This window comes from Tamandua tetradactyla, chromosome 2, assembly GCF_023851605.1.
Source record: "Tamandua tetradactyla isolate mTamTet1 chromosome 2, mTamTet1.pri, whole genome shotgun sequence".
NCBI lineage: Eukaryota > Metazoa > Chordata > Mammalia > Pilosa > Myrmecophagidae > Tamandua > Tamandua tetradactyla.
This window is the reverse complement of record NC_135328.1, coordinates 201,249,817-201,266,050: the sequence shown is the minus strand read 5'-3', so window position 1 is coordinate 201,266,050 and position 16,234 is coordinate 201,249,817. Positions and strand designations below refer to the sequence as shown.

Here is a 16,234-nt window from a genome sequence, read left to right as displayed (position 1 = left end):
CTGGGTTAACGCTGGACACACACCCTGATGGAGCTGCGTCGTCCAACAGGGTGGTTTAAATTAAAATGGATGGAAATGAAATACAATTTAAAATTCAGTTCCTTGGTTGCACTGGTCACATTGTGCTATTCACTTGTGGTCGCGGCTACTGTAGGGAATGGTGCAAGTATAGAATGTTTCCATCATTGCAGAAAGTTCTATTCTGGCCTCTTCCTAGATGTATCCTGACACATATGTACAATAACTATTGATTTTCTTGATCAGATTCTCGATTGGCCATGTGTCTTTTTGTGGCCTCCCGCAAGGAGGGAAGATATGCTATAGAGGCAAAAAGAAAAAAAAACAGGCCCTGGGGGGAAAAGAGACTGCAAGGGAATTATACCACATGATAGTGGTTTACTCAGGGTGTTAAGATGAGAGTTTATTTTTAAATTATCTAGAGCCTCCAATTGTTCCACAGCACAAAATGCAGGGTGGGGTGGGTGGGAGAGGATGCTGATTGGGTTCTGTTTTTCCTTAATGTTCTTAATGGTTCTAAAGTCTTCAGGGTGTGATGTCACCCAAGGCTTAACGTATTATTATTTTTTAAATTGTGGAACCACAGAGAATAGAAGCCTGCACGAGTCCAAAGAATGAAGTACAGATGGAGGCAAGGCCGACAGAGGCTTACTTTCTGGCTGAGGGCCTCTGCAGCCAGCTCCATGGGTGCCATCTGTGCCATCACACAGGGCCCCGTGCTTAGCAGGGCCTTGCACTTCGTTTGATGCTCAGTGGTCATCCTGAAGTTCTTGAATTTTTGAACCAGGACCCCCCCATTTTCATTTTGCACTGGGCCTCTCATATTATGTAGCTGGTCCTGGTCCTGGGGATTACCCTCGGGGTAGGACTTGTTTTGACTGCTCTGGATACTTGCCCTTTTGTCCTTAGACCACAGACGTGGCTGTCCATGGGGCCCTCTATGTGCGTGAGAACAAGCGTGCTTCGGCTGCTCAGATGTGCGTTTGGAGAGGAATAAGAACAGGGTGGGTGCGGGAGGCCCTGCGGTCTCTGTCTGCAGGCAGAGCACGCCCTCTGCACCCCAGAATGCTCTGCCCCGCATCACTGCCCAGTTCAGATGCCACCTGGACCCCTGCTGCCTCCAAGTCCACACCCAAGGTCTGGCCCACCTTCCTCCTCAGCCTCCTCCCCCTCAGCCCCTTCCATGAGCCCACAGATCCATTGGCTTACAATCCATTTCTATGAAGCCCTGCCCACTCGGTCCTCTTTCCACACCTTTGCTCGTGACATCCATTCTGCCTGGACTGCCAATATGCCTTTTCTAGATCTGCCTAGTCTAGACCCACATCGGAGTCCATCGCTCTAGAAAAGCCTTCTGGAAGCATTTGAGAAGGGCCTGGTAGTACTCAGGAGCATAGAGGAGGATAGGAGCTGGCTTGCCAGGAGGACTCAGGGTAGGCTCCGTGGAGGTGGTGAGTTTGAAGAGGGCAAGGTAGAAGGGAGAGTTCTGTTGGGCTGGCTTTGATGTCAGACAGACCCTGGCATGAATCTGGGCTTGGCCTCTTACTAGCTGCATGACCTCGGCCAAGTCACTTCCCTTCTCAGAGTCTAAGTTTCCCTATATGTAAAATTAGGATAATAATAACAGCAATACCTATGGCTTGGTTAATTATAGAGATTATGCTATGTTTGCAAAGGAACCAACACAGTGCTTGGCACACAAGTCATCAACAAACGTGGCTCCCTTCTTCTTTCTTCCTTCCCTTTCTCCTCTTGAATAAGCAAGGAGCAAGCCTGAGGTCTGTGACAGTCATCGAGGCTAAGGCAGGAACCCAGGGTCCAGTCCTCAGAGGGAGAGCTGCACTTTGGAGTTGGTCTGCCCGTACTTGAAGCCCAGATCTGCTGTGGCCTCTCTGGGTGGCCCTGGGCAGGTTGTGCCCCTCTCTTTGAGTCCATTTGTTTTTTTTTTTCAATCTCTACCGTGGAGGTGACAATGCCTAGTACACATTGCTTTCCTGAGGATTTAACAAAGTCACTGATGGTTTAACTGAAGCATCTAGAGACGTCCCAGAAGGTCATGACTCTATATAGATAGAGACATGAGCCCAAGGGGTGTGGGTGGCTGGAGGAGTGGGAGCCTGTCTCACTGGGGCTGGAGTGTGCTAAGGTCTGGGCTGGATCTCAGGGGCTCCAGAGCTCAGAACAGACCCCCCCAATGCCCTGTCTGTGTGGCCTGGGCAAGGCCCGCCCTTCTCTGGGCCTCAGTTTCTCCTTCCATAAACTGACAACTGCAGTGCTGGCCTATTTCACCGGAGTATCTCCTGATACCTCTTTCTGCACATGACTAGAACGCTCGCTCAGGATGGCAGGGGACTGTCTTGTTCATAGCTGAATCCTCAGTGCCCAGAATGGTGTGGGCATGCAGTAGGTGCTCCATAAGTGCCTCGAATGACTCAGCAGCACTAAGTTGCCTTCCCCACCCCGTTACACATACTCCCACTGAGCTCAAGACCTGGGCATTGGGAATGTGAGAATCCAGAGAAATCAGCCCTGTCTCTATAGGGAAACTCTCCAGATTGAGCCACACCACAGGCCACAAGCATTTCCTGAGCATCCGCTGTGTTGCATGGCTCTGCCCAGCCTGGGGCAGGCCCTTGCTCTGTCGCCTAACAGGGCAGGACCAGGGAGGAAGGGGACACGCACAGCGACCTGGGAAGAGGAACAAGCTGGGTTTGGGCTGGGTGGGGGCAGGCGCTCCCCAGGCTGGGAGCCCCAGGAGAGGAGGAGGCCCAACTCCCTGCTCCTGGAAGTGTGGGACTGCCCTTTTCTCTTTCTTTGGAAAAAATATAAAAAGTCTCTCCCTGCCCCCCCCCCCCCACGCCCCAATCTAAAAGCAAGTGTTTAAAAGTTTGTAAAACACAATAACCAAAAGAATTAAAAATAAAAGGCTCCCTGCCATAATCGTACCAGGTACATAAACCACGGCAGACATTTGAGTGTATTTCCTTCCAGTCTTTTTCCTAAGGTGGCCTCTTTCTCAGAGGTGGCTTTTCTTTCCCACTTGGGAAGGGTTGTGGATGCTCTGTAGGGAATGTGGGGGAACCAGGCTCTCCCCAGGGACCCCTGGAATCCCTAACATGGGGCTCCTCGCTCTAACCATCCTGGACGTGGTGCCTCTCCCTGATATATGAGGGTCTTAAAGCCAAGGGTGGGGCGTCGACCGGCCTGGCCCCTCACCCCTGTTTCCTCCGTGGTGCAGTGGGGGCAGAGCTCAGGTTCATTGAGGGAGGACTGGAGGGAAATCCTTGGGATTGGAGGCTCTGGGGTATTGGCCTTTGACCAGTAGACAGCCAGGTGATTTGGGCCTGGGAACGAGGGGACAGGTAACTAAATGGACCTTCCTTCTCCTCCTCGACACATTTCATTTTGCTCTCTTTTCCATTTGAACTTTCAAACTTTCCGTTCTCTTAATACCTCCAGCTTCTTCTACACCCAGCCAATTTTCTCCTCTTAACAAAGGTGAGCAGATCAGGTGGACTCCTGGGCATTAAGGTGTGCATCACCAGGAGGTCATGAAAGCCGGATGGGCAATGCTTCATCCCCTTAGTCTGAGCGTCCGTGGTGGGATTTCAGCTGCTATGTCATGCAATGAAGGGTGGCTTTTGGGACGTTGGGGTGCTGACTTTGGTCCCCCCTGCAAATCATAACTTCTAGACATTTGCCCTTTCCACCCACATAAGTCTGAACCTTTTGCCAAAAACACTTTTCCCAGACATGAAAAAAACCCCAAAGAGGAACTTAAACCTTCACACTGCCGGCGCCAATTGGACACTAATGCTCCGGCTCTCGCCAGCAAACATTTCAAAGAAAAAGTCAGACAGCAATGGAGGAAGTGAGGGGGGAAGCTGGAAACCTCTCAGACTGACCAGTCATTGATTGGCTGGTTGATTGGGTCATTCATTCACTCATTCATTCATCCATTCATCCATCCGTCCATCCATCCGTCCATCCATCCATCCATCCATCCGTCCGTCCATCTGTCCATCCCTCCATTCTTCCTTTCCTCTATCAGTTTAGCAAGAAATGCTGACCTTTCTGGGAGTCCCCATGAACGTGACCTCTTTCAACAAGTGTGCGTGAGGGGTGGTGAGGGCAGCGCAGGACACAACTGATGCCTAGAAAGAAGGGAAAAGACCAAGGGAGGTGCCCCAGAGAAAGCAGCCACTAAGCTGGATTTGAAAGGAAGAGAGGAGAGTCTCTCCCTTCCTCATTCTGCTTAGGTCATACAGATGCCTTTTGCAGAAGCAAAGAAGGAACATTAAATAGCAGTTATTTCCAACGTTTGTGGAGGACGTGCCTCTGTGCCACCTGAGCATGTATTATACATTATCTCAGAAAGCCTTGACATGGGTGCTATTCCCCATGTCAAGTTCTCCCCATTTTACAAATCAGAAGACAGAGGCAGAAAAGCAAAGCTCTCAGCCCAAGGCCACACAGTAGGGAAATGGTGGGGCCTGCTCCACCTGGGCTTATAACCACACTTCATGCCACCTCCTCACCAGAGTGCCACCCCTCCACCCCACCCGGAGCCATTGACAAAGATTCTGACAGTCCTTCTACAGTCTCTCTCTCAAGGAGGAGGAGGAAGAGGAACAGACGAAGGCAAGACATGGAAACATCTGCCAAGAGGCAAGTGATTGAACTGGAATTGTGGCCGAAGGGTCCAGGCAGATCAGGAGGTGGGCACAGACTGAGTGAGCACTGCTGGGGACGAGATGCCGGGGGCAGGGCTTAGGGGCAGGGACTGATTTCCTCTTTGCAACCACCCTTCATGGTCAGTGTTACTAGCCCCATTTTATAGTGGAAAAAACTGACACGCAACGAGGTTGATGAGAATGCCTGGTCACACAGCTACTAAACAGCCTAAGCCCTGATTTTTCTGACTTCTAAGCTAAGCGCAAGGCGATGGTTGGTCCCCAGGTACCCGAGAAACATCAGGTTTCCTGTTACTGGATTTGCCCTTTCTCAAGCCCACACTCCTCTCTGGACTCGGTTTCCCCATCTATGAAGTGAAGAGGTGGCACTCTGCCCACACCCCCCACCTCCCACCCCACACCAACATCCTCGAGTTACTTCACTCTCTTATTCATTTTATTTCTCAGGGGGTGCCCTGAGCCTTACTCCCAGCTTAAGTCTCTGTGTCTGGGCTTCCTCCAGGATATGGCCCCAGGAGGGGCTCCCCTGTACTTCCACCAAGCAAGGCAGGCTACCGGGCACTGAGGAGGGGACACTCACTGAGTCCAAGGCTGCCCGCTTAGGGGACAGAGCTCCTGGGGGCTACAGGTGGCCACAGGGAACTCCTTCTGGCAGAGGGGCCTCCCCTAGCTGGTGGATTTGAGGAAGGGTCTGTAGAAGAGGCATCCTCAGGTGACTGGAGGAAGAGCTGGTGTTTGGGTTTCCTCTGAGCCCCGGGCCCAGGCCTCAGCTCTCCTGCCTATCGAGGGGTCTGGACTGATTGGGAGGCAAGCTGGGGGTCAGCGGACACTGCTCTCTCTAGACCCCTCAGAGCCTTCTGGAAGGGCGTATTTTCAGGCTCTGCTGTGTGCAGGGATATCCGGCCCCCCGTCCCCCACTTCTCCCCCGCTCGGTACTCCACCCCCACCAGGTGACCGAGGAACCTCAGCTTTGATGCGACCACCTCAAGGCTGTAGAGTCAATGGGCCCTCTATGTGGCGTCCGGAGCCGCTGGGGGCCGCCGGCTGCAGTGGGTGCGGATGCGACCTGAACACACTATCCCACTGTGTGGGGCCGGCTCAGGTTCGCCTGGACTCTGTGGGCAGTGGGGGGCTCGCAGGAAGGCCCTTCTGGCCTGGGGGCATCCTGGACAGGCAGGGTGGTCTGGGAAGACAGATGTGTGCAGGGCGGCCTCGGGAGCTGCCATCAATGGGGCCACGCAGACGTGGCTGCGGTGGGCACAGGGCTGCTGGTGGTTGGTCCGCTCACCTCCCGGGGCTGGGAGGGGTGGGGGAGGCCCCCGTGGACACACCCACTTGGGGTGACCAACCATCTCCATTTGCCTGGGACCAAGGGGTTTCCCATGATTCATGATTTTCAGTGCTAAAACCTGGAGAGTCCCCTGCAGTTGGCCATCACCGGGAGCTTAGGAAAGGACACAGTCTCCTGTCCACTACTGGCCACTCTGTTCTTGGGAGCGTCTGCCCTGACCCAGTGACCTAGATGTCAGACCGTCCCGAGTGGACGTGTCCAGTGCCATTCTGTCCACCCCACAACTCCGCATGGGCCTGTCGCATCCAAAGGCCATTTGTTTCCCATTTCTCCTCGGCATCGTCGGGGTGGAGCCACCAGCCAACTACCCATTGGCTGCTACGAGAACCCTGGCCAGACAGTGGAGGCCTGAAACAGGCTGACTCCCTTTCTGTGTCATCCTCCAGCGCCCCACCCTGCCCTGAGCCCTCCGGCCACACAGCGGGGCTCCTAGGACCTCTCATTCTCCCCACCTCCATACCCTGCCCTGACCATTCTCTCCAGCTGGAGCGTTATTTCTCCTCTGCCGCCTCCTCATCCTGCAAGACCTGGATTGCATGTCTTTCCTCTAGGGGAACTGTCTTCTATTCCCCAAAGCTGGGCCCGAGCTCCTCTTGGAGCTTCCCAGCCCGCTGCTCTTCCCCCATCGTAACACTCATCATACCCCAGTGTATTTTTCCGTGTACCTGTCTCTTTCCTCAGACTGTGGGAGCCTCAAGGGTATAGAGCCTGACCCAGTCACCCTTGTACCCTGAGCTCCCAGTAGTAAAAAGAGCCAAGCTCATAGTAGTAAAAGAGCGAAAGCATTTGTTGAGACTTAACACTGTGCCAGGCACTCTGCTGAGGGCTTTACATGAATCGGCTCATTTAATTCTCTCAACAGATGAGGAAACAGAGGCACAGAGAGGTGAAGTAACTTGTCCCAGGCTACACAGTTAGTAAATAGCAGAGTCAGGACTTGAACCCAGACAGTCTGACTCTAGAGCTCAAGCTTGAATCTTAGACACTATTTCTTGGTAAACTTTTGTGGAATTAGGAGCTAACTAGACAAAGCTTTTTCCTTCCAAGGGGTTCCCTTAAATCCTGCACATGGCAGTCTGGGCCACATGGTTCCCCACCCCCCACCCCTGGAAAGGCACCCACCCTCAGTGTCCCCGGTAGATTATGCCAGTGGGGGTGTGGTTGATGGCAGCTGAGGGAAGACCCTGCCATGATGGGGGGAAGGAGAATGCCCAGACGGTGCCCAGAAGGGCCTCCTGGAGGCAGATTCAGGATAAAGGTGCTGGCCTTCAGTGGACCTGTGGATGGGCCCTCCAGGCCATTGCTTTCATTTGTCTGATGGGGAAACTGAGGCCCAGAGAGCAGAAGGGACTTGCTCATAGTCACACAAAATATCTGAGTCAGTCACTAGGTCTCAGCTTCCTCATATATTGAGCAGAAGGAATAAGTAGTCCTTGTCCTGCCTGGGAGAGTCCCAGGTTGAAGAGATAGGAGAAGAATAGAGGTTCACTGAGAGTACACAGCTTGCAGAAGCCCCCTTTGCCCTCTACTGCCTTCCATTTCTCCATACCTGAAATTCCACCATCAGTGTGCTGGGTCAAGCATTGCGCTTTTCCCATCTCCTCCTCATCCCTCTACTACAGAGTGGGCATTAAATACTTCCCTATCCTCTTTCCAAACCTCTTTTCTCCATTTGAACAGAGGGAGGTTCAAGTCCCTTGACTCACATGAATGTCCTCTACTCTCTTAAGTCTGAGAAATCAAGAGACAACGTGGTGGGTGGCAGTAGTCGGGATGTTTTGCACCAGTCAGACTCTTCAGGGGATTGAGGGCTCTACCCTGTGCTTCTGAGAGGCCCCTGGGAAGGCTCCACCTCTCTCCTGAATTCAGATGCCTGCACGCAGGGGGATGAACAAGAGACTTCATCAGCCTGTCTTGCCTGTAAAACCAAGAGAAGTCATCACCCTTTGGTTTACAGAGAAACTGAGGCAGCAAGGAGCTTGGTGATAGGGCTGGTGACCCACCTCGGGACGGGGTAGGGAAGACAGAGATGGCTGTCCTGGGGGTCAGGCCACCATGAGGGGCTTTGAATCTAACTCTCCCCTCTCCTTTTACTGATGAGAAAATGGCAACCCAGAGAGGTTAAGTGACTCACATGGAGCCACACAGCACATGCTCCTCACCAGTGGTCCCCAAGCCTGGCTGGGTTCTGTATTAGAATCACCTTGGGGGGATTTTCAAAATCTTTCCCAGGATCCACGGTATAAGTTTTCGATTTCACTGTCTGAGGTGAGAGTCAGAGACCCAGGTATTTGAAAGCTTTCTGGGGTGGTGATATCCCAAGATCCACTAACTCCATCACACTTTGCTAAGGGATGGGTGTGGGACAGCATCTGAAAGAGGCAGGAAGGAGGAAGAGGAGGAGGAAGAGGAAGAAGGGAGACCATGATCTGGGCCCTTCTGTTAAACCCAAGGCCAATAGGACATTCCAGGAAAATTCCGAGGTGAGAGCGCTGAAAACATGGGGTTCTTAACTCGCATAGAATTCAGGAGGTCTGTGAACTCGGATAGGGAAAAAATGACGTCTTTCACTAACCTCAAACTAAAAATTAGCATCTTCTTTCACAGTGATTTGTCACCAGTGGAAATCACAGACATTTTTTAGTATCAATATAGTGGTTACGAATTATCTTGAGATATTATTTGTATTTATCACCATTTCACCATGGCAGTAGTTTTTAGACCCACTGTGAGGCCTTTTGATTCAGTGTGTTCATCAGGGAGCACCCAGTTCATGCATCACCAACTTGCTTTTTGTAGTTTGATAACTGCCTTTCAATAGACGTTGTTTCCTTTGTAGTCCTTTGAATTTTGTTTTATGCATTTAAAAATGTGCCTCTGAGAAGGAGCCTGTCAGCTTCATGAGATTCCAGAAGGGCCCCTGGCACAAAACAGGGGAAGGACCCTGCGAGGAGCTGTGGGGGGTTGGTGCACTGCAGATGGGATGCTGAGGTTGCAGCTCTTTCAGCAGCTGCAGCCTCATGGGTCTTATGAACAGAATTTGGGGGACGAAGCTCTGGGGTGAGAAGGCCTTACGTGGAGCTTTGGGAGTGGAACTGGGCAGGCGAGAGGAGGCTGATCAGTGTTGTAGAACTTCTCTAGGCTCACAGGGAAAGCTCTCCAACCCCAGAGGCCTCTCTATGGACCCCAGCCTACTAGACATTCTCCATCCCTGCCCAGTGGTCCCTTGTCTCCAGGGGCTTCTTGTGGCTCATCTGCCCCCTCCCAAGCTCCGCAGCATCCAGAGTCCATCCTAGGCACGCTTTAGCCCTGTCTCCCAAAGTCCCTTTGTTTTAAACTCTATACTTCCCCATCTCACTCACGGAGGGAGAAATACAGATTACAAAGACTCAGCAAATGGTTTTTATAAACTCTTATTTTCTTGCCACAGAACTGCCTTTAATTAGCTCCAAGGACTACAAAGGGACAACATTATAATAGCAGCAGCTTGAAGGAGGGAGCCCTCAGCTCTCAGCTCCCGGACCCTGGGCTGCAGCTTGTCACCAGCCCCTGCCAGGTTTTGGTGGGAGCGCCCTTGCCGCAGGGCAGACCCCCTTGCCTCCCTGCACCCGGTCCCTTTTTGCAGCTGGCCCAGCGCCCCCCGCCCACCTCAGCTCCACTCCCGGAAAGAGGAACGAACTCCACTCTCAGACAAGCCCTTGCAGAATCCTTTGGAGAACAAGCACCCAAATGTGCCTGGGCCCCCACCCAGAGCTGGCCATCCAAGGAGTGGCTCTGAATAGCTCCACTGGCCAGCAGTGGGGCAAGTAGATGGGCAGACAGGCAGACAGACAGACATGACAGTCAGACTGGCTTCTGAGTATCAGCTGAACACCTAGGCTGAGAAAAGGCAGCCCCCAGCCCGAGTTCTGGACCACCCCCCGAGCCCCTCTTTTCTGAAGGAGAGCTGGTCCCCATACAGACCCCAGCGTGCATGCTCAGCCTCAGACACTCAGAATGGCAGAGCCTGCAGGGCCTTTGTTTGAGGCACAACAAAGTTAAGTAACTTGCCTAAGGCCACTCGGCAAGGTAGCTGCTGGGCTGGGATTCAAACTTAGACTCCTGGCTCCCAATCTCAGGTGCCACGCACACAGTTGGGCGCCCGCTCACGCGGAGGAAGGCAGCAGAGGGTCGTTTCACAGAGGCCAGGGCGCATCAACCCTCAGGGAAAACTCTCCCCAGGTTGAAGTCTCAATCAAAGACTCCAGGTGGGGGAATCCCTGAGCCCTACCTTGGCCGAGGGACCCAACCCAGCTCTCTGGTTCTCTCCAGGCCATAAATAGAGGCAAAAGCTGCCCAGAAACCCTTTCTTCTTCCCTGTGACTGGGTCCACAAACCTTCCCAGCACCCGCGTTCTCCACTCAAGTCCGTCCACCTTCAGTGCAGCCCAACACGGTACAAATTCTCAACGAAAACTTGAAGGCTCCTTTCTCTCCCTCTGCTTCCCCTTCCCCAGGGACTTCACAGAAAACGTTGGGGAAGGGCCTCAGCAAGATCTGCAGACCCTAAGGCAAAGCTGTGTCCCCCCAACCCCCCCCCCCCCACCTCCCACGGTTCTTGTCAGAAGCCGGCCTGGCTCCGAGAGCACCAAGTATCACCCAGAGCCAGTTTCTGCTTAAGCCCCATGGCGGGGGGTCCAAGCTTCTGGTGCAGCCGAGTTCTGCAGGCCTGGGACCCCTTTCGTGAGGCAGGAAGCTCCCAGTCACAGAGACGCCCCCATGTCGGCTCCGTGCCAGGACCCTCTGAGATCCGACCTTTGCGGTGTAGAGGTCTTGTGGTGTTCCTTGCCCCTACTGCTGACTGCCCCACCAGCTGAGGGTAAAATTCCCACAAAGAGGTTCCACCCAGCGGACCACGGAGACCACCGATCCCTCTCTCCACCTCAGGCTTTCAGAGGCCAGCAGGTTTAGGGAGCCAGGCCACGCGCTCGAAAGCCACCAGGGGGTTCGGTGGAGAGACGCAGTCCGTGGTCTTGCCACAGCAACCCACCAGCAAGGCCGGCCCCGGGCCATGGGCAGTCGTTACTCACCACGGATGAAGGTCGGCGAGTAGGCCGGGAAGGAGTCGAAGATGCTGTTCGATGCCATGCCCTGCTCTGAGGAAGGCGAGAACTCAGCCCTTGGGGGAGTTGGGTCGGGATTGGCTTGGTTGGCTGTTGTTTTATTTTTCCCTAGCTACTTTAGAAAATAAAAGCGGGGAGTAGGGGGAGCGAGTGAAGGGTTGCTTTTTGTTTTTTGGGTTTTTTGTTTTGTTTTGTTTTGTTTTGTCTCTCTTTTCCCCCTACTGCTATGAAAAAGAAAAAAGGAAAGAACGCAAGAGAGAGAGAGAGAGAGAGAGAGAGAGAGAGAGAGTGTGTGTGTGTGAGCAAGAGAGGAAAAAAAAATCCCCAAGGAAAGTAAGTTTCTGTTTGTACCCAAGAACTTGGATTCCCAGTCCCACAGGAATGTCTAGCCACAAATTTTCAACAGAAGCGTATGCAGAGTGTATCATTAGATCGCGGGAAGGGGCCTTCTGCGGCCAGGGTGCAGGGGCAGTAAGAGCAAAGCTGGGCTCAGCACCAGCGCTATGGGGAATGAATGAATGAGGCTTACCCCTCCACAGAGCCTGGGCTCCAGCGGGTGCGAGGGCGGCCAGGGGGTGGGGAGGAGCCGGAGCCAACCAGCTCCGTGCAGGGCCCCAGGGGCGGCCGAGAACCTGGCCCTGTGGTTCTGTGGTTGAGGGACCAGGCCTTCGCAGTGTCAACCCAACCTCAGCTCACAGGATGCAAGAAGCCAGCTCGCGGCCTAGGCCCATTGGCTGGGCCGTGGTCACCTGGGCCATGATGTCATGGCCTCTTAGAAGATCTTCTGGAAAAAAAAAAGACAGAAAGAAAGAGAGAAAGCGAGTTTTTTTTTTTTTTTTTAAATCTGTGGGACTGGCCTCAGCACACGGCCCCAGAAGCAGAACTGAAAGCAGTTGGAGTGGGGGCAGCCAGGGTGGTGGTTTGGATCCCGTGTGGGAGACTCCGTTTTCATTAAGGCCAGCGTTGGCCTGGGCGGGCTGGGAGCCCGGATCTGCCAACACGTTGAGGGCTCCCCTGTGTCCACTTTGTGCCTGGGCTCAGCTGACACCCAGTTCTTGTCCACCACCGCTGGTGCTAGGCTAGGCTAGGCTAGGCGTCCACGTGTGTGGCTGGGTGGCACTTCAGGGGGATTTTATGGGAATTGGGATTAAGTACAAATGGGAAACACATGAAGCGGCCTCACCAGCACTCATGCCCCTGCCTGGCCTGCCCACTGAGAAAGGCCTGGCTTCTGGCACCCGAGCCTGTCATTCCAGGCCCTTCGGCTCATTGTGCCATCCTGCATGTCCCCTTGGGGTTCTCTGCCCCGGCAATTCCACCTGGGCTTTCCTGACTCCAGGCCTTTGCTCAGGCCGGTCCCCCCTGTTGGGTGCCCTTTGTCAGCTCCTTTTTAGAATCTTCATGCCTCAGAGGAGTCAAGGCTCAGATGGACTCAAAAGGGGAAAAGACACGGCAGGTGATTCAGTCGCACACTTCTATCTTCCCAGAAACCAGGCAGGCATGGGACAGGCCAGCAGCCTTTACCATTTTCCTGGGAGGCTCCACTCTCCCCATTTTACAGGCCAGACCACAGAAGCCCAGAGCGTTGAAGCAGCCTGTCCCGGGCCATATGGTATTATGGAGTGGGGCTGGAACCAGAGCCTCTCACTCACCAGCCAGGCCTCAGAAAGTCCCTCTGCAGCCTGAGTGCTGCCTGCTGGCCTCTCCTGGGGAGCCCAGGCTTGGGACCAGGGCCCAGCACCAGCCTTGGTCCTGTAGGCCACCATGGGGCAGGAAGGGACTCCCAGAGGAGGAGGCCATGTCCAAGAACACACAACAACTCCTCTCTGCCCCATGACCACCCTGGGTCACCTGTGAGCAGGATGCCCAGAAAACACGGCTGTCTGTGTCTCATCTGGAACCTCATGAAGTTTCAGTCTTCTGTCCCTGAATGGTGAGTTTATTGTGCGTGCGTACATGTGTGTGTGTGTGTGTGTGTGTGTGCGTGTGTGTGCATGTGCTTGGTTGGGGGTCTAATTTGACTGGGGAGGAAGCAGGGCTATGGTGAAAGCCACAAAGGCTCTGGAGGCAGATAGACTTGGGCTCCTGTCCCTGCTCAGCCAAATTTGAGCTGGGAGACCACACAGCAAGTCATTTCCCTTCTCTAGGCCTCAGTTTCCTTCCCTGTAAAATGGGGATAACACCTTCCTCAGAGGACAGGCATTGTAAACAGTAGTTTCCTTGGCCGAGTCTTGGTGACGCAATTTGGGCTCCATTATGAGTAAGCTCAGAGAAGGAAGTATTTGCATCATGCAGGGAACGCAGACTTGCCCCTCGTTGTAGATTCATCAGCTGGCCCAGCCTGGGCAGACCCCTGGGGGTAGGGGTGGGCAGTGGCATAGGGAGAGCCTAGCCCAGTGACCTTGCCCTCCTGGCTAAACTCAAGAGTGTTTTGGAGTTTGCCAAGGTGTGAAATAGAATGGCACAACTGGGAAGACCCCCATTTTATAGAAGTGGAAACTGAGGGCCCCAGCGGGACAGAGATTCATCCAAGCTCACCCAGTGAGTCAGTGGAACCCAGGCCCCTGATTCCCAGCCCAGGAGTTGTTTCCACTCTGCTGACACCGCCTCCAGTTTCTGATATACCACCCTGTGCGGTTTGCTGTTTTTTCCACATGTGCAAGTCGGCCCCCTACAACCAGACTTGGCCACGGTGAGGGACTCTCCCTCCTCACACCCCCTCCCCAGAGAGCTGAGGCCTGAGAACACGAGGGAGTCCTCAAGGCCATGTTAGGCCCTGGCGTGCATCTGGGCAGTGGGTGGTTGGGTGCAGTCTCAGGGCAAGGGGGCAAATGTTTATACTAAGCTCCAAGCTTGGTCCTTGCCGCCTGGGGCTTATAATCTCCATGTGTCCCCTCATAAGCATGTGCCGGAATGTGAAGGACACTGGAGGCTGCCTGGGGAAGCAGAAAGAACACAGTGACTGGACCCAGCCTGACCTGAAGCCCAGATCCTCATGAGCTGAGAGATTATAGGCAAGAGGCTTTGCCCTTCTGATGACGGTCTCCTTGCCTGTGAAATGGGGGCCAATTAGAGTATCCACCTCTCGAAACTGTAAAGAGGATTAAATGGGTAAATAATTGTTAGCATGCCTGGCACAGTGAGGGACTCAATTCCTGGATCCTCCCTTCCCTTTAACTTCTGACTGAGCATTCCCTTGGCATGCAGTGAGCAGTCAGATTTCCTCCTGTTTCCCCTCAAAAAAAAAAATCAAATACCAACTAGATCAGTTTAACCAAAAACTTTGGTTGAAGAAAGGAATCACAAAAAATAGTACCTATGTTCCTTAAACCCTTCATTTTAACTTTGAAATTATAGATGTGCATTAAATAGCCATCCTCTTATTCTTCCGGCTTCAGTCACCCCAGAAGACATTGTCTATAATTTCCAGTTTTGTTTTTTCTTTAAAGTAGAATGTGAATGTTGAGATGCTTGTGAAACAAATCAGCATGCAGCATCATCTAGATTTTACTATTTTTCCCAATCTTTTACAATGTCCCACCCACACCTACTTCAATTTACTTTTTTAGCAACTTGCCTTCACCGAGTTTTTCCAAAGTATTCAACTTAGTTTTCATAAAAACGAGACTACCATCTTAGATCCTGTGATTTAGCACACAGCATCACCACCAGCTGGGGTCCAGGAAAACGGAAGCCTCTCTGGGTGTCAGAAACCGTGGGCAGTTAATTCTGGGAGTTGGCAACACGGGTGGTAGAAAACCTGAGAAATCAAACAAAGACAGTGAGGGTCCCAGGAACAGCGTCCGCGGGAAGCTGCAGCCACCCTTGGGCAGGAGGAACAAGGGGAGAAGTGGTATTTCCAGGCCCTGGGGCGGGACCTGCTTGGCAGAACCAGAAGCACTGTGGACCAGGGCCAGGCTGGCATTTGTTGCAGCCACTACAGAGATTCTGGTCGTGAGGAGGGATGAAGGGGAGAAACAGCCAGGCTTCTCCCTTTCTCCCATCCTTTAGTCTCTTCCTGGTGCCTCCTATTGGTCAGATGCAGCTGGGCTCAATTGAGTGAGGGTCCTGGAAAATGTGGTCTGTGGAATCAGGCCTCTGCATTACAGAGCCAGCTAGGAGAAGGGGCGGACTGGATCTGAGTGTGGACGGGTCTAGGGTTGGTTCAGCGACATGAAAACCTAACTGGCATAAGTGGATTTGGGAGCGATCGCAACTGATGTTTAGTAAGTTGGCAGCTCAAAGGGATGGTGGGAGGGAAGATGTAGTATCCCAGAAAGAGCCCTGTTAGTGTTAGCCAAAGGCTCCACAGTCCACCAATTATATCAGAGTATCTCGGCAATTCCTGGGTTGGTTACACGGGGATTGGTTAAGAAAGCGCCTGCTGGAAATGGTGACGAAATTGGTTTTCTTAACTTGTGTGCAGTGCTGGGGTTTTCACCATCACCAGCAGGTTGTTGTGATTAAGGAATATCTGTCTCCACTCCTGAGCTCTGATGTAGGCCCCTGTCTCTGAACTTTACCGTTTACAAAGCACACTCCTGAGTCCTTTGCATCCTCCCCACAACCTTTGGGGTAGGTGCGGCTTTTCTCACTTTTCAAATGAGGAAAAGGTTAATGCAGATGGTAACCCCAAGTGTCAGCCTCCAGGGCTCAGTGGTCTCGGCCAGACAGTGGCCCATGGGTGGCAGCCACACTGTAATGAGGCAGGCACTGATCGGGGAGCTCAAACTCAGGCTTTCCACCAGCACGTCACAGCGCTGGGCCCCGGGAAGGTGCTGTAGTGATATTTGAAACCTGCTGCAGGCTGGCCGGGGTTTGGGGTGTCTTGCTCTCAGAGCTCAGCACAGACACCCCAAGACACTCCCAGCCGTGCCTGGGCCCAGCTGCGCATGCTCAGGTGGCAGAGGCCTGCAGGGACATGTAGCCCGCCCTGGCACCCGCCTACCCAGGGTCCCTTGCTCCCCACAGTGGCCCAGGCCAGCCAAGGACCTCCTGGAGGAAACACGGGGAGCTTTGCACAGCTCAATGGGATGGTGGGAGGGAAGATAACGTATCCCAGACAGAGCC

General features: G+C 53.3%; 1 protein-coding gene across 1 annotated transcript in view; it reads right to left on the bottom strand.

Moving 5' to 3' along the window:
* RUNX3 (RUNX family transcription factor 3) overlaps positions 1–14,258 on the bottom strand; it is a 62,513-nt gene extending 48,255 nt beyond the window's left edge. Inside the window, exons 1-3 of the mRNA XM_077150790.1 lie at positions 14,143–14,258; positions 11,694–11,948; positions 11,132–11,197 (exon numbers count right to left, since the gene is read on the bottom strand). Coding sequence (XP_077006905.1) covers positions 11,132–11,189 — 58 coding nt within the window. The 5' untranslated portion in view covers positions 11,190–11,197; positions 11,694–11,948; positions 14,143–14,258. The remainder of the gene's footprint in view (positions 1–11,131; positions 11,198–11,693; positions 11,949–14,142) is intronic.
* Between the last annotated feature and the right edge of the window lie 1,976 nt (positions 14,259–16,234).